Genomic DNA, 24,308 nt, shown 5'->3' on the forward strand with positions numbered 1-24,308 from the left:
AGATCACTTGAGGTCAGGAGTTCAAAACCAGCCTGGCCAACATGGTGAAACCCTGTCTCTACTAAAAATACAAAAATTAGCCAGGTGTGGTGTCGGGCGCCTGTAATCCCAGCTACTCGGGAGGCTGAGGTAGGAGACTCACTTGAACCCAGGAGGCAGAGGTTGCGGTGAGCTGAGATCATGCCAATGCACTTCAGCTTGGGGAACAAGAGCGAAGCTCCATCTCAAAAAAAAAAAAAAAAAAGAAAAAAGAGGAAGAAAATCATGTAAGCATGGTATATTAATGCAAACTTCTTAGTAATAGTTCTACTAAAGAAAAGATCTAGAAACTTTCCAGAATCAAGAATGCCTGTACAGCTGGAGGCTTGGAAATTTCAGCCCCTGGGTGTCATTAACAGAACATTCCACCTCTACCCCACTGTGGCCTGTGTACAGCACGACACTGCACAGTGGGATCTGATGATGGCCAAGGCGGTTTTATGTAACTGTCCTTCAGAAGTATTCCCTATTATTTGCTTTCTTCTTTGTATTCCTTGCTCAGAAACCCTTTCAGCTTATGTGTATGGCACATTGGAAGTATCAGAAGCTTAGAGCCTGTCACGTGGAGAAATCCCCATCTCTTTATATCCTGTGAGGCAGGATAATATAGAAGATGAGAGATGAGCCTCTGGGACAAGATGGCTGCCTTCCAGTCCTGTGATGCCCTTCAGTAGTCACATGACACGGGAACAATTCAAATTTTCTCTGGGCTTCAGTTATTCATCTGAAAATTTGAGATAATAAAAGCACCTACTTTCTAGGTTTGTTTTGAGGGTTAAACAAAATAATCTGTGCAAAGATGTAGGCCAATTCCTGCACCTAGTATGGTTTTAATAAGAAATATTTATTGCCCAGCATAGTGGTGCATGCCTGTGGTCTCAGCTGTTTGGGAGACTGAGGCAGGAGGATCACTTGAGCCCAGGAGTTCAAGACCAGCTAGATACAGTGAAACCTCGTCTCTAAAAATAAAAAAAGAGACTGAGCGCAGTGACTCACACCTGAATTCCCAGTGCTGAGGGAGGCTGAGGCAGGGAGACTGCTGGAGGCTAGGAGTTCAAGCCCAGTCTGGGCAACATAGTGAGACTCCATCTTTATAAAAAACAAAACAAAATAAAATAAAATTAGCCAGGCAAGGTGGTGTGTGCCTATAGTCCCAGCTACTTGGGAAGCTGAGATGAGACGATTGCATGAGTCTGTGAATTAGAGATTACAGAGAGCTATGGTTATACCACTGCACATTCTGGGCTGGGCAACAGAGTCTAAAAGAAGAAGGAGGAGGAGGAGGAAGGATAAGGAAGGAGGAGGAAGGAGAGAAGGAGGAGGAGGAGAAGAAGGAGGAGGAGAAGAAGGAGAAGGAGAAGAAGGGGAAGAAGAAGGAAGAGGAGGAGGAGGACTTACATATTAACTAAACATAATAAGATAAACATGAAATGTTCAAATATCAGTAGGCTTCTACTGGTTTTGAACCTCAGTGTTCAAAACACTGAATAGATTATCTAGAAATTTATCATCTGAAATAGGTAATGAAGCCATGGACACAAATTTTGGAAATTCTGGGTTATTCCTGAATTAACTGTTTACTGTTTAGTTTATGATTATAGAAACGTTGTATACATAGGAATTTATTTCTTTGGCTCCTACAATGTGTATTTGTGTAGGAAGATGGAAAAAGTATAAGTGTCATAGTCCTCCTTGGAAATAATTTTTGGCTGGGTGCAGTGGCTCATGCCTGTAATCCCAGCACTTCTTGGGAGGCTGAGGCAGGTGGATCACCTGAGGTCAGGAATTCAAGACCAGCCTGGCCAACATGGTGAAACCCCTTCTCTACTAAAAATACAAAAATTAGCCAGATGTGTTGGCAGTCACCTGTAGTCCCAGGTATTTAGGAGTCTGAGGCAGGAGAATCACTTGAACCTGGGAGTTGGAGGTTGCATTGAGCCGAGACTGTGCCACTGAGTGACAGAGCAAGACTCTGTCTCAAAAAAAAAAAAAAAAGATAATAATTTTTTGCCCAGTGTTTCCAAAGCCATTGGGAAAAGTGACGCTTGCTTTGAAACCGTTTCATAAATATTGTTGAGAAAATACAAAATATTATTTTTCTATATTATCAGAATGCTATATGGTTTTTATTCTTGTATTTAATGATCAAGAAATAATAATAGACCAAGTTGTTACCATGGCAAAAATACAATAATGGAGGACTTTGAGCTGTGATCAGAAGTATTATAATTTTCTCTTCATTTTGAAAATGTGTTATTCTTAAGCCTCATTTTAGCCACCCAAACATCTCAATGACAGTTTCTGTTAAATTTCCTTCTGCATTTAAAAGTGTTTTCTAGAAAGTATGTTGAAACCAAATGTCAGGCTTTTAGTACATTTTCCTACATGACAAGTCTTATCTTCAGTGAAACCCAACTTTTTGAAAAGTAAAGTAATAAAGTCAAATAATGTGTGTGTGGGTGAGGGAGGGAGCAGGGAGAAGACTTAGGCATTAAAAAGCAACTAAAACACTTTTCACGTTTAAGCCAAAACAAGAGCAACAATTCATCTTGTGGATATTCAGACAATTTGCGACTTGTTCTGTCTGACTAGGAGGTACAAGAGAAACTAATAATAAATCTTTCTGTATATTTCACATTTTTAGCTTGAGCATCAGTACTATTCTGCTCTCCTTTGTGCTGAACCTTATATGCTGCTCAAAGACTGCTTGTAGAGGTAATTTGAATAAACAGGCATTTATTATAAGACTGTCACTATTTTTTCATAAAACTGTGGCATAACACAAAGCCTCCCACATAAAGCAGAGTGCAAAGTAAGTGCTCAAAACTAAATTTGAGTGTTAGTGTGTTTATTAGAATTCTCATATCTTTTGTTGCACTTTGATGGAAGGCTGGTAGAATTAGAGTTGGCTGTGGAGGATTTTATATAGATAACTGTAAAACTGAAAGTCATAATGAAATTCCTGAGAATGTGATGGATTTAAAATTATAACCCTTGTATGTAAAAGGTAAATGTGATCTTCACTGGAGTCATAGTTGGCTTTTTGTGCCGTTGGCCAATCTTAAATATTTATTTTCAGACTTCATTTCTGGGCATAAATCACAAATCTGTTCATTCAACTGAGTTTTACGGTGTACCAGCTATGCCAGGCACTGTTCTGAGCACACAAACATTTTTGCCCTTGTGCCATTTATGTTCTAATGGGAGAAGATGGACCAAAACCATATTTATAATAAATTAGTAAGAAATAATAAAATCACTTGTACAGTTGTTAGAGGGCGATAAGTCTATGGAAGAAAGTAAAGTGGAATGGGATAAGGGGAATGGAGAGTTGGGGACACAGACAGGATAGATTTTGAATTGGGAGCTTGGTGGCCCCATTCTGAGCAAACTCTGAAGTAAGGCAGTTTCTCATGCCCCCGTCTACTTAGCCATGGAACACTCAGGGATGATTTTATTTTGACCTCTTAATTTTATTGCACTCTTGTCATAGTTTTGAAGTAGAGTGAGATGAGTATTTTAGTCAGTCTATATAAGCATAGAGTAAATAGCTGCGTGGAAAAAATGGTGCTTTTTCAATAAGCTTCCCACTTTTTACTTTTCTTTTGTTTTCCTTCCTTCCTTCTTTTCTTTTCTCTTCTTTCTTTTCTTTTTCTTTCCTTTCCTTTCCTTTTCCCCTCCCCTCTCTCTCCCTCCCCCTCCCCCTCCCAATCTTGTCTTACTGCAACCTCTGCCTCCTGGGTTTGAGCCATTCTTCCGCTGGGATTATAGGCACCCTGCACCACACCTGGCTAATTTTTAAATTTTTAGTAGAGATGGAGTTTCACCATGTTGGCCAGGCTGGTCTGGAACTCCTGACCTCAGGTGATGTGCCCGCCTCGGCCTCCCTAAGTGATAGGATTATGCCCATCCATATGCTTATTCTTTATGACTGTCATTTAAAATATACACATGTATGACATTTCATTGATTTCAGTAATTATTTTCACAATAGTAATACATATTGCTGTTCAAGTAAATGTTTATTCATTCGCTCAGAATGTGCACTAACATGTAAATAAGTATAGAATTGAAGGTTCAAAACACAATGCCTGAGACCATGGCCATTAACAGGTTTTTTGTATTTTTGTCAGTATAAGAACATTATACCTGGTATTTCAAATCGTTCTTTCAGTGCATGTATGGTTTTGGGTGCTCTTCTAGGCGCTGATGTTATTGCCTCAAATCTTTTTCTACTCATTTAGCTTTGTTTTATTTTTTGTTTGTTTTTGTTTTTTAGAGAGGATCTTGCTATGTTGCCCAGGCTGGACTCAAACTCCTGGTCTCGGGTGATCTTCCTGTCTCAGCCTCCCAAGTAACTGGGATTACAGGTGCAAACTGCTGCACCTGGCTTGTTTCTTTCTTTCTTTTTTTTGTGGTATATGTCTGTATCAGATTAAAAAAAGTAGATTATTTGGGGGGACCATGTTTACAGAATGAAAAACTTGTATGCATCAACTATGAATTAATTTTGAAAGTATACTGTGCTAGCATTCTAATCAAAATATACTTTTTGTTTTTTATACATAAACATTTGTTACAAATCATAAACACCTAAACATATTTGGGGAATAAAAAGAAAATCTGAAACAGAACAATGAAAATACCCTACGTCTCATAATTACATTACATGAATTGAGGCAATAATGTCAACCAATTTCAAGATCATTTGGGGAAAAGGTATCATGTATGTCTACTTTCTTCTATGTAAATTAAAGCTGAGAATTTGCTATAGATTTTTAACCTTTTTAAGATAAACATAAAAGAATCTTTGCATGTAGTTAACAGTGACTGTTTTCTTAAATTTAAAATCTTAAATAGAAATTATATTAACATTTTATCGACACCTTAAATGGGCTACGTAACTTTGGTTAAAATGAATGAAACTTTTTATAAAACCATGCAACACATTTGCTTACTTTCAGTAAGGAGTTACTAATTAAATGCATAAAAAGGAATTTAAAGTAGTATTATGCTTTTCTAATTATCTTAATTATCCAATTGACACACATTTTTCCCAAGACCTTCACGTAATACAAATTGATACACACAGCTTTATTCTTCCTTTCCAACATGGTTTTATAAATTCTTATGAAATATTTTTTAGATGAAGCAGATAAATACTTACTTACATTTCTGGTTTGGCTATAAACATTCTTTTCTTTTCTTTTCTTTTCAAAGCTAAGAGACACACCAACTTTAGTTTACTGCCTGAATTCCAGATTAATAAGCTCCAAAATCATTTTTAATGTGCGTTTTTGGCTTTTACTTACATATATCATCTTTGTGTTTGATTTTCCTCAGTCCTGAATTGAGAATCCTAACACATATGCCCAGTGTCTGTGGCCCAGGCCTGGTCTGCACATCATCCTCATTCAGTTTATATTAGACTTCTCAGAGATTCTGCACAGAGTGAGCTTTGAGATCACCAGATTTGACTTCTGCCACTTTTTGTAGCCTGCGTCTCTGCCTGTTCCAGGAGCATAATTAGTCATCACGAAGTATGGATTGCGTGGACTGGGGATGAGAGAGTCCGTGAAGTTCCAATTCACAGCCATAAACAGACAGCAGAGCAACAGCTACCCGAGTTCATGTTTTATCGGCATATTCTTTTCATAAGATCATAGGTAGAGAGGAAAGAATGCAGACTTTTGAGTTAGACAGACAGGCTTTTGAGCACCAGCTAAGCCACATGCCAGATGTGTGACCTTTGGGAAATTACCTCACCTTTCATTGTCTCAGTGTTCTCATCTGTAAAATGAGGATAATGATACCTTTCTTGCAGGGATGTTTTGAGGATGAGTAACAGTGTATGTGAACCATGTCACACATGCCTGTCATGTGAAAAGAACTCACTATGTCATCATCATAATTATGCCACAGCCTATTGTCTATGATTTAAAGATGAGCTGTTTAGATTCTGTTCTCTTCTTCGCTTTATCATTAGCAAGCTCAGTTGAAAATGAACTACAGAGTAATCTACTTATATATGCCCGTGTAAGTGTATTTCACCAATTGTGATAAAAATTTCTTTATCGAAGGGGTAAATGAAGCTATCCTATTGCAGAGGCATATGAATAAACCTAACTCAGTTTGCATCCCTAAATTGCTTGGAATGTAAATAGATTTTGTATTCCAAATACAAACCAGACAACTAAAAATGTTGTGAACTTAGGCCTAACCCTAGAAAGAGGATACGGGACAGGATGGTGCATCTGAGCTGTGGTCTTTTAAAGTCAAGGGGAGACTCTAGAACTTCTCCAGTGGGGATGGCAGATTGATCCAAGGGCCTGACTGGGAAAATGCTGTTTGTAGGCCCACTGGACAATTTTGCAGTAAGAATGATTGAAATTATGTCTCTATTTTTAACCTTTCTTGGGAGGATACTTCTACCTTTGAAGATGATGACCTAGAATAACCTAATTTAGGGAAAATTTTCCAAATAAAGTCATTTGCCTCTGAATGTTCTTGGCACCCTACATGGGTGTAGTGAGCTTGCTTGTAAGGGTTAGATTATAAAGTTAGCATATTACCTAGGCCCAAAATCGAATATAGTCAAAATTTAAGGATATCACATTAGAGATGGCATATTTTTTCCCAGTAATTCAAATATACCTAGTTTTTTTTTTCCCTAGAGAGTTAATTTTTTTTTTTTTTTTGGTAGTTAGAGATTTTTAAGAATAAGAAAGGAAGTGCTAGACTCTCACTTGGCAAAGTATCTCACACTGTAGCAGTCACTCCGGAGCTGAGACATTCTAAGGAAATGGTGAATTTACATCCCTTCCTGTAGTTCTAGTTGTCTTGAGGGACAAGGCAGGCTGGGACACTCTATTTGCATTTTTTTTTTTTTTCAGTCGGAGTCTTACTCTGTCACACAGGCTAGATCGCAATGGTGCCATCTCAGCTCAGTGTAACCTCTGCCTCCCAGGTTCAAGCAATTCTCCTGCCTCAGCCTCCCAAGTAGCTGGGATTACAGCTGTGTGCCACCATGCCCAGCTAATTTTTGTATTTTTAGTAGAGATGGGGTTTTACCATGTTGATCAGGCTGGTCTCAAACTCCTGACCTCAGGTGATCTGCCTGTCTTGGCCTCCCAAAGTGCTGGGATTACAGGCATGAGCCACTGGGCCTGGCCTGGCCTCTATTTGGATTTTATAATAGTGTTTTGCTGTGTTTGCTTCTGTGTGTGTGTGTGTGTGCACGCATGTGTGTGAGAACATATATAATTGGGTTTGCGTTATTTGTACTTAGAAGGTACCTTCATTGCAACACCACTTGTTTTCCTTGTATTTTCTCTATTTATTTGAAAAAGTGAGTTTTAGAACTTACTCTGAATACTTTTTGAACCTTTAAAATAGGTAAATATGTAAGCCCCTACATGGTACCTGGCATATTATAGACAACCAGTAAGCACTTACGTCTTTCGCCCTTCCCCTCAGAAGTCTCACCTGTCAATGCAGTCTCAGGTTTTACCTCGATGTGAATACATTCACAATGGAACCCTAGCCCTGTTCTCTCTGTTACATGGCAGCTCTTGTCTGAGTTTTGGGAGCAAGATTTTCTTTCCGTAAACTCACTGTACCTAGAGTGAATCCATCACCTCCCCTTTTATCTTAAGATAAAGAGCCAAGTTCAGATGTGAATTCCAGCAACTTCTATTGGTTAACTTGAGCAGATTATCTAATTTTCATATCCACATGTTCTAGGGGCAAATACTTTATAACTTTCACACTCCTTTGGTTCATTCAACAAAGTTTCACCTGCATAATAGCATCATTATTGAGTATAATTTAAATAAATAATCTAACTAGGGCCTTCAATTTGCCAGCTAGGGAAGCTGTTGTTGAACAAGGCAGAAGGCATTCCTGTTTTCACAGAACTCACGGTCTGTTAGACAATCAAGACAAAGAAGCAGGCAGGTACAATGCAGTGTGATAATTCCTTAGAAGTGGGAGTACAGGAAACATAGGAACTCGGGAACCTAACCCAAATGTAAAGTGTCAGAGAATATTTCCTTAAGGTGCATCTGAGCTGAATCTTAAACAACAAGCAAGAATTAGTCAGGTGAGAAGACAGGAGTGTGCATAAAAGAGCAAGTAGCACGTGATGAAGACCCAACACAAGGAGAAGTGGCCACATTTCAGGAAGCAGGAGAAATTTCATGGCGCTGCAGCATACAGTGCAAGGAAGGAGTGGCAAGAATTAAGAGGAGAGATCATAGTAACTTGCGTCGTGCAATCTATATAAACCTGTAAAAGAATTTACGCTTGACTGTGGACACAGGATAAGACAAGTGGGAGGTGCTGGTGAGAAGTTTCGGGGCCATAAACCAGGATGGTGGAGAGAAGAGTGAACTACTGTGTGGGTTTTCTGCACTCTGTGGTTTAGGTGTGGGTATGGAGAGGGGCCAATGGGTTGATCTTAGATGGGATGTTTCCTTGGCACGTGATAGGGTTTGGATCTGTGTCCCCACCCAAATTTCATGTTGAAATGTAATCCCCAGTGTTGGAGGTGGGGCCTGGTGGGATGCAATTAGATCATGGGGGCGGATTTTCCCCTTGGTACTGTGTCGTGATAGTGAGTTCTCACAAGATCTATTTGTTTAAATGTGTGTGGCACTCCCCTCTTCCCCTTCTTCCTGCTCCCGCCATATGAGACACCTCACTCCCCCTTCACCTTCCGCCATGACTGTAAGTTTCCTAAGGCCTCCTCAGAAGCCAAGCAGAGGATAGAATCATGCTTCACAGGCAGCCTGCGGAACTGTGGGCCAATTAAACCTCTTTTCCTTATAAATAACCCAGTCTCAGGTATTCTTTATAGCAGTGTGAGAACAGACTAATGTGTGATAAAAGGACAGTGTGTAAAAGAGTTGAAGATATTAGCAAAACAGTGGAAGACACCATGGCACGTGAAAGTAGAGACATGAAGGGCTGTTGAATTAAGGGCTGGAGAAGAATCTAGAGTTAAGGGAAATGTGGAGCTTTTATTGTTGTTCTTGTTGTGTTAAGGTAAGAGAGCCTTTATCAGTTTTAAGTGCTGATAGAAAGGAGCTCGAAGCAAGAGAAGTGAAGATTCAGAGAGAGCATTCTCTAAGAGAAGATGTGAGAGTATATGGCTGGAAGGAAGGATAAAGGCTGCTTTAGAATGGGCATTGTGGTTCACGCCTGTAATCCCAGCGCTTTGGGAAGCCAAGGTGGGTGGATCACTTGAGGCCAGGAGTTTGAGACCAGCTGGCCAACATTGCAAAACCCTGCCTCTATTAAAATTACAAAAATTAGCCAGGTATGGTGGTGCACACCTGTAATCCCAGCTACTCAAGAGCCTGAGGCATGAGAATTGCTTGAACCCAGGAAGCGGAGGTTGCAGTGAGCCATGATCACGCCATTGTACTCCAGCCTGGGAAGCAGAGTGAGACTGTCTCAAAAATAAAAATAAGCAAGTTAAAAACAAAAAGGTTCCTCTAGGTGGATCTAGATGCATCACTTTGTAGGAAGGACTTTGAAAACATTTCCATGTGTTGGCCTCTATGTTTTCTGAAGTAGTTGAGGTCTTCTGCTGAGCATGAGGTGGTGATAACAACACTAAATGTTTTATTTGTTCATTCAGCAGATGTTTATTAAGGATTTATTTGGTGGGGATGGTAAACAATATAGTACTCCTGCCCTCATGGTGCCTCTATCTGGTGGGTGATACAGCCATTAAACAGTGTTTTGGCTAGTTGTCTGATTATGATTTTTAAGTATTATGAAGGAGATGTACAGGATGCTGTGGAACATGAAAGTGGGAACCCTGATCCTCTAGGATCAGGGGTGGCTTTCTGGAGGAAGCACTGTTTGAGCCAAGCTCTGAGGGATAGATCAGAATTCCTCTCAGCTTCAAGTAAAGGAGAGAGTTGCAGGCAGACAGGGCAGGGTTCAGATCACACAGACCCTTGTAGACTAGGTAAAAAAAAAATTTTTTTTTTCTTGAGATGCAGTCTCACTCTGTCACCAGGCTGGAGTGCAGTGATGCAATCTTGGCCCACTGCAACCTCCACCTCTCAGATTCAAGCGATTCTCTTGCCTCAGACTTGGGACTACAGGAACCCGCCACCATGCCCAGCTAATTTTCGTATTTTTAATAGAGACAGGGTTTTGGCATGTTGGCCAGGCTGGTCTCAAACTCCTGATATCAAATGATCCACCTGCCTTGGCCTCCCAAAGTGCTGGGATTACAGGTGTGAGGCACTTCCCTCAGCTCCATGTAAAGATTTTAATCTTTTTTGGAAGACCCACTGGAAACTACATATCTAAGAATGTCAAGCATGGATGCAACAGGACCAGAATAACTCCTGAAAAGACCTTTCTGGCTGCCAGGTGATGCTAGATAATATGGAAGGACAGCAGATGTAAGGCAGATAAAAGGCTGTTTCAGGACAGGAGGCAAAACAGGGGTATTGTGGCAGCAGTGGCAATGGGGAAGCATAGATCTGATAGATCCGAAGAATGTTTAGGAGGTGAAATTGGCAGCCTTTGGTGGTTGATTCTAGGGATATACAAGAGAGAAGTGACCAGGAGGCTCCCAGGTGTGGGTAGAGAGGAGCCTGGAGAAAAGTCGAAATTGCCATCATGGGGATCTAAGAAATCCAGATGATAAGGAAAACATAAAATGGTTGCTGGAGCACATGAAGGTCCTGGTTTATGCGTGGAGACCAGGAATGCGTGATGTTACTGCTGTCCAGGGGCTGCATGGGTTTTCTGCACTCAGTAGCTCAGCAGTGGGTATGGAGAGAGGCCATTGGGTTGGTCTTAGATGGGAGGTTTCATTGGCAAGTGTGATAAAGGACAAGTGTAAGAGAGATGAAGACATTAACAAAATCGTATAAGTGAAGTGTCCTTATATGACCATAGGTGTGGGAAGAATAACTGAGTGAGTGATCCAAGAAGATCAGAGAATGATACCATACTGGGGAATTTGGATTTAATATTTTCATAGTGAATCAGCTCCTAGTGATGGCAAAGGCCAGGCGTGGCATGTCATGGTTGAAGTGAAGTAGAGAGGGAGGTCACCAGAGATCAGGAAGTCAGAGGCTGCATTTGGAAGCGATTTCTACATGGATATTGATGTCACCCAAGATGATGGCAGGATTTGGGGTGCAGAGAATGACAAGGGTCAGGTGCTAAAGTCATAGAGAGTGGTTTCCACAGGGGCAGGACTGCCCACTGGGGTGCATTATGGACATTGTTAGGGAACTTTTTTTGATGTCAAAATGGCTGATGGGTAGAGGGATGTAGACTTGACCTTTCTATAGAACAAAGATCTGACTGCATCCCGCATGACTTCAACATGCTGTGCTAGACATTCAAGGACGGAGTAGATGATGCAGCCTGTGGTGGGGTTTCTAGAAAAGCAAACTGTCTGGTGCACTGAAGCACTGTCTCATCCCACATACTATTCTTTATTTTATTTTTGAGACAGAGTCTCGCTCTGTCGCCCAAGCTGGAGTGCAGTGGTGCAATCTTGGCTTACTGCAACCTCCGCCTCCCTGGTTCAAGCAATTCTCCTGCCTCAGCCTCCCGAGTAGCTGGGACTACAGGTGCCTGCCACCATGCCTGGCTAATTTTTGTATTTTTAGTAGAGACAAGGTTTCACCATGTTGGCCAGGTTGGTCTCAAACTCCTGACCTCAAGTGATCTACCTACCTCCGCCTCCCAAAGTGTTGGGATTATATGTGTGAGCCACCGCGCCAGGCCCCATATACTACTCTTGGGTAAGCTCAGGTCATTTGTATTGTTTTCTTCACTTCGATAGCCTTGACGTGCTATCCTTAGTTGTTTCCTTCTTTCCTTATCATATTCAAGGAAGTCTGATCTGTGGTTTCTATCCAAATGCTAGTTCTTATTCCTGGATTTACATGTACCACTGGGCTTTTGTTTTCCTGTTCTTTCTTGTGCAGAATAGCTCCTGATCTTTTAAATCCAAACTTATTTATTATAAGTAGGTGCAAACATCTGACTTGGTTAGGTTTTCTGCTCTAGTCATGCCAAGAATTTACATATTGAAATACATATTGCTTTATTATAAATTATTTTTTCTCCTTTCATATATTATTTTTAGTTAGGTCAATGTATTAATTTGGAAGGGAGAATTATGTCGATAAGTTATATTAGCAATTAATTCCATTTCAGGATATAAATGGGGTATTATGGCATATTTATTATAAGAGGGAGAATTGAGAGTTGCTGTCTTACAGAAAAGAGAAAGTTGCCAGAGAATTGATACTGGACAGCAGTGTGGAGAAAGGTTGAAGGTGGTAGTGAATGACCACCTCGGGACAGGTGTTTTTATACAAGGGTCAGGGACCTAGAAATGGCATTAGAGCAAGAACAGCACAGTCCCCAACTTCCCCCTCTTCGTCTTTGCTCATCCTTTTCCCTCCACCTGGGATGCCCACCCTACTTCTCTTTACACCTGCATGTTCTCCATTGTATGGTGTAAAACCTTATTCTTTCAAAGCCACCTGTGACCTCCTCAGGGTGGAAGAAGACATAGGCAAGGCAGTGAACAGTCAAGTACCTGGACACTGTGCTAGGCACTGTGCCTGCGTTCTCAGTTCTCATTCATTCTGCCCAAGAAGGAAAAGGAACAGGCACACTTTTAGAATTAAAATGAAATCTAATTATGCCCCTGGCTTTCCCTTCCGGTGTCACCAGGTGAGGGCATAGCAGATGGGAAGAGTTGGGACTCTACCTGAGGGCAGTGTGGTAGCTTGTGTCACCCGCTGAACCACACCATCCTTAAATGGACCCTGATGGCAGCATTGTGAGAAGCTTTTAGGTGGAAAGCAATGCTGGAAAGGGGGGACTTATGCCTGTCTAACTTTTGATTTCAGACTCATATTTGAAACTGCTCTTTGTTTTTTGTTTTTCTGGTCCCAGACTCATAACTAACCGGTGACTTTCTTTAAGATCAGAGTCAATTTGTCATCTTTTGTTGTCTGCAGAATCTGCTGTATGCCTTGCTCCTTATAGGTGTCCAGTGTGTATACATTGATTGAGTAAAGTGTGTAAGGTCTAGGCAAGTTTTCAAATGCTTAAGGAAGTCTATAGTACAGGAAAAGGTCTCAGCACATGTAAAAATATGGCTGTTTGTTTAGCAGATGTAAAATGTGTAACTGAATTTGCATCCCAAATAAAGTCAGGGTGAAAGGTTTTGTTTTATTAACACTTAAAAACATTTAAAATTGACATTTTCACTATCTGCATTATGCAATTGAATTTTCTTAGGTAGACGTGTTTTTAGGCTCTTGTGGGTAGCTTGTTATTTGGTAATACTTAAATACTCTTTTTCTGAGGAGTCTCACTCTGTCGCCCAGGCTGGAGTGCAGAGGCGCGATCTCGGCTCACTGCAAGCTCCGCCTCCCGGGTTCACACCATTCTCCTGCCTCAGCCTCCTGAGTAGCTGGGACTACAGGCACCCGCCACCATGCCTGGCTAATTTTTTTTGTATTTTCAGTAGAGGTGGGGTTTCACCGTGTTAGCCAGGATGGTCTCAATCTCCTGACCTCGTGATCTGCCCACCTTGGCCTCCCAAAGTGCTGGAATTACAGGCATGAGCCACCACATCCAGCCTAAATACTCTAGAACATATCTCATTTAAACATAAATCTTTCTATCCTTTTTGAGGAAAAGGTGAGGATTTCAATTGAAAAAGTAAAAAAGCAACAAAAGAAATCTAGCATTTTCTTAAGTTCAAGTTAACAGAAAATAATCTCTTTACTTAGGATGCAAAGCTGGATCCATGTTTTCAGTCTGTCTTAGAGACTCATGTCAGTTACAGAAATGTTTATGTGGTGTTTTGTCCGATAATGAATTTCTGTTACCCTGTTTTTCAGGTCCCGTGGGAGTAGGGCTGAACGAACTGAAACGAAAGCTGCTGATCAGTGACACCCAGCACTATGGCGTGACAGTGCCCCGTGAGTTCTGCGCTACTCAGTGTTCCTATGACTACACTTACAATAATTTTAAATTTTTAAAAAATTATTTTAAAAAATTTTTAACTTGTTTTTAAAATTTTTTGGGTACATGGTAGGTATATGTATTTATGGGGTATGTGAGTTTTTGTTTTTGTTTTTTTTTTTTTTGAGATGGAGTCTCACTCTGTTGCCAGGCTGGAGTGCAGTGGTGCAATCTCAGCTCACTGCAACCTCTGCCTCTTGGGTTCAAGCAATTCTCTTGCCACAACCTCCCAAGTAGCTGGGAGTACAGGCACGTGCCACCACACCCAGCTTATTTTTTGTACTTTTAGTAGAGACAGGGTTTCACTATGTTGGCCAGGATGGTCTTGATCTCTTGACCTTGTGATCCACCTGCCTCGGCCTCCCAAAGTGCTGGAATTACAGGCATGAACCATCACACCTGGCCAAGGTGTTTTGATACAGGCATGAAATGCTGAAATAAGCACATCATGGAGAATGTGTTATCCATTCCCTCAAGCATTTATCCTTTAAGTTACAAACAATTCAATTACACTCATTATTTTAAAATATACAATTAAGTTGTTGTTGACTATAGTGACCCTGTTGTGCTATCAAATAGATCTTCTTCATTCTTTGTAACTATTTTATTTTTGTACTCGTTAATAATGATTGCTTAGTACTTACCAAGCACGTATGGTATCAAGCACTGTTCTGAGCACTCACTCATCTAGACCTCCCAGCTGCCCCAAGAAGTATATAGTGACATTATCCCTATGTTACAGAGGAGGAAACCAAGGCAAAAGTGGTTAAAGGATTTGCGCTAAATTACACAGATTTTTGGCAGAATATTTGTTAATCACAGCTTCCCTACCCTTAGGTTTTTATGGTGAATTTTAGTACACATATGACATCAAATTATTACTTACAAATTTTCTTCTAAATAAAAGTCTAACAATTCTGTTTCCTAAAATAAGTGCTAATGTTTTCCAGAGTTTTTCACCAGCTTTAAGATTAGAAGAATCAAATCACAGAGAGCTGAAGGAGACTTAATTATAATATAAACCTTTCTTAATTACTTTTTATATGTAGTAATTGGCAGATGATGTTAAATGGGCTTTTCGTGGCTATATAGTTTAAATATGGTAAGCTTCTTTTCAGTACACAGAATTAGATTTATTTTTATAAAAGTGGTTTTCATAGGCATTCTTACAAATGTGATGCTTGAAACATTTTGATCTGCAGAATAAAGGCCATTTGACTACTTAATATGTTGATATTAGAAAGCTGTCTAAAAGGCTAAATTGAAATGTTGGCTTTTTTCAAGCGGTTTTAGTACTGTTTTAAAAAATTTACTTGTATATTGCCCTTAGCGATGTTCTCTAGTTTTGGAAGAGTTCAACTTTATTTTGAAATTATAGTTTTCTGTGACCTCAAGTTCCTTCTTTTTACATTTTTCCAAATTATTGCTTGTAATCATTTTCAGTCACAAGTTATAGGACTGCTGCTTTCTACCAACAGAGATGAAAGTTAATGAAAATGTGGAACTAGACATTTTTTTGCCTGTAATTATTCACCTCAATTACAAAAGCTGAATTGCAATATATAAGTTATTAGAAAATTTTACAAAATAATTTTTAAGCTTACAGGTGAGCAATTATAGAAGAGACCTAGAAGATGCAAAAACAGATTACAAAGAAAAAAAAACGAATTTTTAAACTTCCTACTGTGTATTCATCTCCTTTGTTTGTCTTAATTTTTGTAGCCTTCCCAGTCAAGTATAAGATGGTTGATATTATCTCTATTTCACAGAGAAGGAGATAGGGATAGAAAGGATATGTTGACTTGAGTTCCATAGATGATAGGTGCACTTGGATTCGAAAGCAAGTTTTTTTTGATACCAGTTCTCATGTTCTTCCTCCTATATTAACACTAGCAATCCTTTAAAACTACAGACTATCTTTGTTGTATTCCAGTAAGTAGTCAAAACTGACTTCTTTTGAAGATGAGAAATATCCATAAGCCAATCTATCCCATGTAACTCCCTATGAGAGATGTGATATTATGGAAGGACCTAGGGCAACAAACATACTTTAGCCTCAATTTACCCAGCTGTTTAAATGTTTGCCTCTGAAGTTGTTATAGAAGTTGACAATATTACAGAAAGGTTGTGGGACTGGGACTCTCCAAAGAAATCCCCAAAGTAGTTATTTTTCACTCTGATTTACTTTTAGACAGATATCAATGTCAAAATGTCTTCATATAGTAATGTTTCACTGGCTTGCCTGATGGTAAGACTCTCATGGAGTTCTATAAAAAGATATGCCCAAGTATCTGTATTTATAGCATGTTTGGAAAATACCACATCAAACCAGGGTGATTTAATTAATTAAAGAAGAATATATTTTAAGAGTAATTTTAGAATTTCAGGTAGTTTTGCTTTGTAAAATACTTTGGGCAGAGTCTTGAATATTGGAGAAAAATGATTGCTTTGCTTATACCACCAGTATTGTTTGATGTTTATTTCTATAATTCTCTTTTTGAAAGCATGTATTACATATCCACCAGAAAAAGTTATGGAGCAAAGGAACTCCTGCACATTGCTGGTGGGAATGTAAATTAACACAGTCATTTTGGAAAACTAAGTAGCAGTATCCACTAAAGCTGAGCAGACACATACCCTTGACCCAGCAATTCCGCTCCTACTGCACACCCAATGGAAATGCATAAGTACGTTCACCAAAAGACACGTACTGAGCTATTCTTAGTCATTATTCGTAAGAGCTCAGAACTGGAAACTACTCAGATGCTTATCATTTGAATGAATAAGTAAAATGGAGAAGTAAAGTATAGTATATGCATACAAAGTATAGTATATGCATACAATGGAATACTGTAAAGCAATGAGAATGAACAATCTGCAACTACATGCAACAATAAGAACGAATCTCGCAAATGTGTTGAACAAAAGGAGGCAGACACAAGAGAATGAATGAGGCAGCGTGATTTCATTTTTATAATTGCAATAAAGGCAACATTCATGTGTGCTGTTAGAAATCTCAAGGATTTGGGTTAGAACAGGAGCTCAAGAGGTGATTCTGGAGTGCTAGCAATTTTCTGCTTCTTGTTAGAGTGCTGGCTACATGGGGGTGTTAAACACTTTTATGTGTATATATATCAGTTATTGTATAATACTCAGGCTTTAAATGTTAAAAAGAAATAATAGTTTAACTGTAGTTTGCTGATTTTCTGGTTTTCCTAAAGTGCTATAGTTATGTAAATATTTCAAGAGGAAGCTGAGTGATTTTACATGGGACCTGTCTGTATTATTTTTGTAACTACTTGTGAATTTTGTAATTACTTTAATTTAAAAACATTATTTAAATGGATGCTAAATCAGATACTCGAGCTAAAATGGCTGAATGAGCTATATGAAATGTTTAAAAATTATCCATGTAATAATATTAAACATTCAAAGTTGCTTTTCAAGAAAGTGGTGGCTAAAACCCTTGCTTTCTGTCTTTTGCTCCTCTGTGGGAAGTTTCTTATTGATTGATTGATTGTAGAGATGGAGTCTCACTATGTTGCCCAGACTAATCTCAAACTCCTGGCCTCAGGTGATCCTCCTGCCTCAGCCCCGCAAAGTGCTGAGATTATAGTTGTGAGCCAACATGCCCAGCCTGTGGGAAATTTCCTCCTTGAAAAGCAACATCAACATTGTTTTAAGGCTATATAGGTTATCATCAATAAATCTGAATGACTATTAATACAACCAGTCAAAAGGGTCTCTTGTACATTAAATTAAAATAAAATAGGTAACAAAAAGTATTACGGTAGACATCAAATATTTGATAGCTTCCAAAATCTCTGTAGTCTAGAATTTGGGCATTCTAAGTCAACTACATCTATTAATCACTTTCTGTGGTTCCCAGAAAGATGTATATTGCAGTTTTTGTGTTTTTGTAGGTTTTAAAGCATCCATGTTCTAGACAACTTCTTTGTCCATACAATACTTCACTTGAATTTTCTTTAAAAATAAAAAAAAGGCGTTATAACTAGGGTACCAGTTTAAACTTTTTTTCCGTGTCTCCCCAGGACAGCTATTTTGGGATATTTTGGGGACATGGGAAGAGGGCTCCTATTTTGTTTTCTATTTTGCCTTAACTGGTATACATAGTGGGTACTCAGTGAGCTGTGATGGAGTCGTGCCTGCCTTGTGGGTAATATGCACATCTTTCCCTTGGAATCTCCTTCACATAAGAATTTCAGATGTCTTATTCAGTATTCCTTGTTGTGAATGAGCTCATGAGGTTCCTGTGGAACTCATTACAATTAGGCACTGACATTCTTTGTCAGTAAAATAACATCAGACCTAGGTAATTCAGGTTGATTATGATAAGCAAACAATTTGGTTGTAGACACATTACCTTTTAAATGCATGTGGCAGTGTCATAAATGTCTTGTTCAATTGCCCCTTGATGTGGTTCTAAAAGTATTTTAACCCTGCTGTGGGATGCCGTGTGTCAGGGAAGTGATCTTTCAACCATGTGTTGCAGATTTTCAACCAAAGTGTCCTGCCATCATAATTGAATAAAAACAATCTTTTCTCTGTCCGTAAGAAAGAAATCAATGCACAGAAAATTCTCAATTTGATTTTCAACAATGCTTTTTACTTAGGCTTACTATTTGCTAAAGGAACACACTAGCAAATAGCAACAACACAACTGATTAAGTAATGAATGAATATTAAGCCTAAACTCCAAAGCAGGGCATTATACTAATTTTAATATATCTCATGTTCTTGGATATTAATCGTGTTATATACCCTCAGTAGGGTATTTTTCTGCTGCAAAACTTTAGTGTTTGTGATAGAATACAATGTACCAGTTTAGAAGACAGTGCACCAGTACTTCATGCTATTCCTGTAAAGAGTGTGACATTTCATTTTAAAGACTAGCACTACCTCTTGGTGCACCACCTGCAGAACAGGTATGAAAAACTGTTTCAAGAGATCTGAGCATTGTATTAAAATATTCTTGCTAACTAAATAAAAGGGAATTAAGCTTTTGGATATAACTTAAATTAGTTGGATTTTATAAATTCATTACTTTTTCTATTAAGTTACATTTTCCGTACTTCTCAGATTCTTTTTTATAACATCAAGATGTAATTGGAATAAACTGCACATATTTAAAATGTGCAATTACATCAGTTTTAGCATCTGCGTACACATGTGAAAACATCAGCACAGTCAACATAATGAATGTTTCCATCTCAAAAAATTTCCTTGTGCCCTTGGTAATCCAGTCTTCCACCCTGTTCCCAGGCAACCACTGATCTGCATTCTGTCACAATAGATTATTTGGAATGATTTAGTATGTTATCTAAATAGGATTATACAGTATGCATCCACTTTTTTCTTTGCCAGACTTTTTCCACTCAGCATAATGAATGTAAGATTCGCCCATGTTGTCTCCTACATCAATAATTCATTCTTTTTCATCCCTTTTCATGCTGAATAGCATTCCATTTTATAGAACTACTACAATTTGTCTATCCATGCACCTGTTGATGAGTATTTAGGGGTTTCTTCCTCTACCCCTATTTTTGGCTATTATAAATAAAGTTATTACAAGGTTTTTGTACAAGTCTTTTGACAAATATGTTTTTGTTTCTCTTGGCCAAATGTGTAGGAGTGGAATGGTGAGGCCATATGGTTTAATTTTTTGAGAAACTGCTAAACTGATGTCCAAAGTGGTTATACCATCTTACAAACCTCTAGTAGTGTATGTGAGCTCCAGGTGCTTCACATCCTTGCCAACACTTGGTGTAGTCAGTCTTCTAAACTTTTGTCAATGTAGTAAGTACGTAGTGATATCTCATACTTCAGTTTGCATTAACTAATGACTAGCATAATTTTATGCAGCAGTCCCCAAACTTTTTGGCATCAGGGACCAGTTTCACAGAATCACAGAAGACAATTTTTCCACAGACAGGGCAGGAGGGGATGGTGTCAGGATGAAACTGTTCCACCTCAGATCATTAGGCATTAGATTCTCATAAGGAGTACCTAATCTAGGTCTCTCACATGTGCAGTCCACAATTCGGTTCGTGCGCCTAATGCCGCTGCTGATCTGACAGGAGGAGGAGCTCAGGTGGTAATGCTCCTTTGCCTGCCTATCGCTCACCTTCTGTGTGGCCTGGTTCCTAACAGGCCACAGACTGGTGTGGCCTGGGGATTGGGGACCCCCAATCTTCTTTGGTAAAGTGTGTGTTCAAATCTTTTGACTTTTTTTTTTTTTTTTGAGACAGAGTCTTGGTCTGTCACCCAGGCTGAAGTGCAGTGGTGTGATCTTGGCTCACTCCAACCTCCACCTCCTGGGTTCAAGTGATTCTCCCACCTCAGCCTCCCGAGTAGCTGGGATTACAGGTGTGTGTGCCACCATGCCTGGCTAATTTTTATATTTATAGTAGAGGTGGGGTTTCACCATATTGGCCAGGATGGTTTTGAGCTCCTGGCCTCAAGTGATCCACCTGCCTCAGCCTACCAAAGTGTGGGATTACAGGTATGAGGCACAGTGCCTGGCCCATTTTTAAAAACTGGACTGTTTGTCTCATTACTGAGTTTTGAGAGTTCTTTACATACTGTTGGATACATGTCCTTCATCTGATAAATGTGTTACACATATTTTCTTCCAGTCTGTGGCTGACCTTTTCATTTTTTTTAATGGTGTCTTTTAAAAAGCAAAAGTGTTTAATTTTGATGAAATCTAATTTATCAATCTTTTATGTTTTGTAATTTTTCTGTTCTATGTAAAAGTTCCTTGCTATCTCAAGGTTGCAAAGACATTCTCCTGTTTTCTTCTCGAAGTTTTACAGTTTTAGGTTTTACATTTGGGTCTTGACCCATTTCGAGTTATTTTTCATGTTGTTACTTAGCAAACTTGCCTTGCTCCTGATCTCAGGGGAAAACAGCTCCATCTTTTACCATTAATATAACGTTGGCTTTATCAGTTTGAGGACATTCTTGTTACTCCTAGTTTGCTGAGACTGTTGTGAATGGTGTCGAAGTTTTTAAAAAATGCTTTCTCTGCATACGTTGAGATGATTGTTTTGTCTGCCATTATTCTCTTAATGCTGTGAATTCTACTGCTTTTCTAATGTTAAGCCAACCTTTGGTGTGTGTGTGTGTGTGTGTGTGTGTGTGTGTGTGTGTGTGTGTGTGTGTGTGTGTGTGTGTATTTACTAAATTATGGAAATGATTGAATTTAAGCTACTATTTTATTATTTGTTTTCTGTTTGTCTCTTCTGTATTTTATTGTATTTTTCTTCTTTTTCTGCCTTCTTTTGGATTATTTTAGTGTTTTTTAATTTCCATTTTAATCTACCTATTGACTCTCTGGTGGTATCTCTGGATTAGTTTTTTACTGGTTGCTCTGAATATTAAAGTATGTATATCTAACCATTCATGACCTGCTTGCAGTTTAACTTGGTGTCATTTCACATAAAATACAGAAACCTGGCAGCCATTTAAGAACCTTTCCCCCAGCCTAATCTTTTTGTTTTAGGTGTCAAATGTATTACATTTGCATACATTGAAAACTATCAGACAATATTATAACTTTTCTTTAAAATAGTCATATATATCTTAATGAACTTAACAGGAAAAAAGTAGACGTTTACATTTACACAATTATTTGTTCTTTCCTCATTCCTGAATATAAAAGTTTCCTTTTTATCATTTATCTTCAGCCTAAAAAACTTCCTTGAATATTTTTTTGAACAGTCGGCTGTGAATTCTATTAGTTTCTCTTCATCTGAGGAGGTCTTTATTTTGCCTTTATTCTTGAAACACATTTTGATTAAGTATTTTCCTTTAGTGCTTTAATGATATTATTTCATTGATTTTTTATTTTTATGATTTATAATAAGAAATCTGTGACAGTTTAAATCATTATTCACTTATGTGTTCAGTGTTTTTTCCTAGCTGCTTTGAGATTTTTTATTTATCTTTGGCTTTTAATAGTTTGATTATAATGTGTCTAGGCATAATTTTTCCCTTCTGAGTGTATCCTGTTTGGGATTTGCTGAGCTGCTGAAATTGGTAAGTTTATGTATTTCACCAAATTATAGAAGTTTGGGGCCTTTATTTCTTCAAACATATTTTTCTGCCCCAATCTCTTTTTTCCTCGCCTTCTAGTACTCCTATGACATATATGTTTTCTCATAGGTCCCTGGAGTTCTATCTATATTTTTTAAATCTTGTTGTTGTTGTTGTTGTTTAGATTATATAATTTTATTGCTCTGTCTTCAAGTTCACTGGCTTTTCTTTCTGTCATTGTGTTATTGTGCCCATCTAGTGATTTGTTTCTGTTGGATATTTTTATTTTTCAGTTCTACAATTTCTATTTGTTTTTTTCTTTATAGTTTCTGTTCTTCCGCTAAGAATTTATATTTTTGTTCAATTCAAGTATATTTTCCCTTACCTTTTCAAGCTTAGTTATGGTACCTGTTTGAAAGACTTTGTCTAATCTAACTTCCAGGTCATTCAGGGTTGCCATCTGTTATCTTTCCCCTTGAAAATTGGTGTGTTTTTTTTGTTTTTTTGGTTTTTTGTTTTTTTCGGTTCTTTCATGTTGAATAATTTCAGATTGCATTTTGGACATTGTGAATATAATGTTGTATTAACACTAGGTCTTGTTACCATATTCAGGAGAATGCTGATGTTTTTATTTTAGCTGCCAGCTTCTTTTATCTCACTTACCTTTGTTATATTGATTTGGGTCTGTTAGGATGCAAGGATTAGTCTAAGACTTGTGTGCATGGTTCAGATCTCAGCTCAGTTCTTTAAGCCTTTTCTTCATTGGCTTAGATATGTTTTGTGATACTCTTTTTCAGGGGTTAGGCTGAAACCTGTACATTCCACTCTCAGTTCATAAGGCCTTTGCCATGTTGGTTTGAGTTTGAACTACATGTATGTAGCACAGAGAGGATTCTTAGACTATTGTTGACTCATACACAGAATTGAAGTATTTTCTTCTCCAGCTTTCTTCTCTCCTGGATTTCCTCCACACTTTTCAACCCACACACAGAATTGAAGTATTTTCTTCTCCAGCTTTCTTCTCTCCTGGATTTCCTCCACACTTTTCAGCCCACAAGGACTTTTTCTACCCCCCGTCCCAAGTTCTTTGCACCAGAACGTTAGGGCTTCTATTGGCATTTAGCTACAGTTTCTACCATGCTGCTCTGCGAAGGATTCCCACCCTTGGGGCAAAGCTAAGAGGAAAATCAAGTTAAACTCCTCCCCATGCAGTTTGACTCCCCTCTACAGTCTACCTGCTTTACTTATTTTCAAAGTGTTCAGGTAGTTTCTTGGCATCCATAGTTTTTAGTTGGGATCTGCAGGAAGGATGGCCTGCAGTGGGTTTACATTTGCCATGTCAGCACTGGAGTGCCTTGGGCTTTGTTCATGTTGTCGTTTTAATGAATCCTATATTTTCTGCTCCATTTTAATTCATTAATAAATAATTAGGCAAGATTACTGAAAGGTTAGAAGTTCAATAGTATTCTAAGATGATGCTATTTATAACTTTGCAAAGGAGGAATGAGTAGCACACAGAAGTATTTGGCTTCACTTGGCTGGTAAAACAAAACTTTGATGGCATACCCACTATGTCCCATGAGAAGAAGAGAGTCAAAACAGTTTCAGAGTTTACCTAACAACTTAGTGGTTAATAGATTTGCTTTAATGAATGAAGATCAATAAAGATAATAAGCATATTATTTGCAAAAAAAAAAAAGGTTTTTTTCCTCAGGAGTTTAAATAGCACTCTTGTATCAGGTTAGAGAGCCTTCAAAATAGCAAATAATAGCAGAGACATACAATGCAATTAACTTTTTAACCCATCTTCAAATCAATATAATTTTAATAACAGTGGAAAATCTGGATTTATAACAGCTTACTATATTTTATTAGCTAATTTGCTTTTTAAATACATTTTTAAATCCTGTTGAAAAAACTAATTAAATACCCTTGATTTCTTTTTTAGTATTTTCCTTAAGGTGGCTGATGTGGGCTTTTCTAAACTCCTTTTCATTGAATCATAGATACCACCAGAGCAAGAAGAAGCCAGGAGAGTGATGGTGTTGAATACATTTTCATTTCCAAGCATTTGTTTGAGACAGATGTACAAAATAACAAGTATGTGGACATTTTTGAGAATTTTCATGTGACTGTTTTTTATAAGCACATGCCTGTCCAGTTTTAGACAACTGAGA

General features: G+C 38.4%; 1 protein-coding gene across 3 annotated transcripts in view; it reads left to right on the forward strand.

Annotated features, from left to right (window-relative positions):
- Window positions 1-24,308, forward strand: part of MPP7 (MAGUK p55 scaffold protein 7) — a 259,047-nt gene that overhangs the window by 225,821 nt on the left and 8,918 nt on the right. For all 3 annotated transcript variants that reach the window (XM_004049214.5, XM_055352420.2, XM_055352422.2), the window contains exons 13-14: window positions 13,950-14,030; window positions 24,138-24,231. In XM_004049214.5, the coding sequence (XP_004049262.1) occupies window positions 13,950-14,030; window positions 24,138-24,231 (175 nt within the window). The remainder of the gene's footprint in view (window positions 1-13,949; window positions 14,031-24,137; window positions 24,232-24,308) is intronic.

Source organism: Gorilla gorilla, chromosome 8 (assembly GCF_029281585.2).
Source record: "Gorilla gorilla gorilla isolate KB3781 chromosome 8, NHGRI_mGorGor1-v2.1_pri, whole genome shotgun sequence".
Lineage (NCBI taxonomy): Eukaryota > Metazoa > Chordata > Mammalia > Primates > Hominidae > Gorilla > Gorilla gorilla.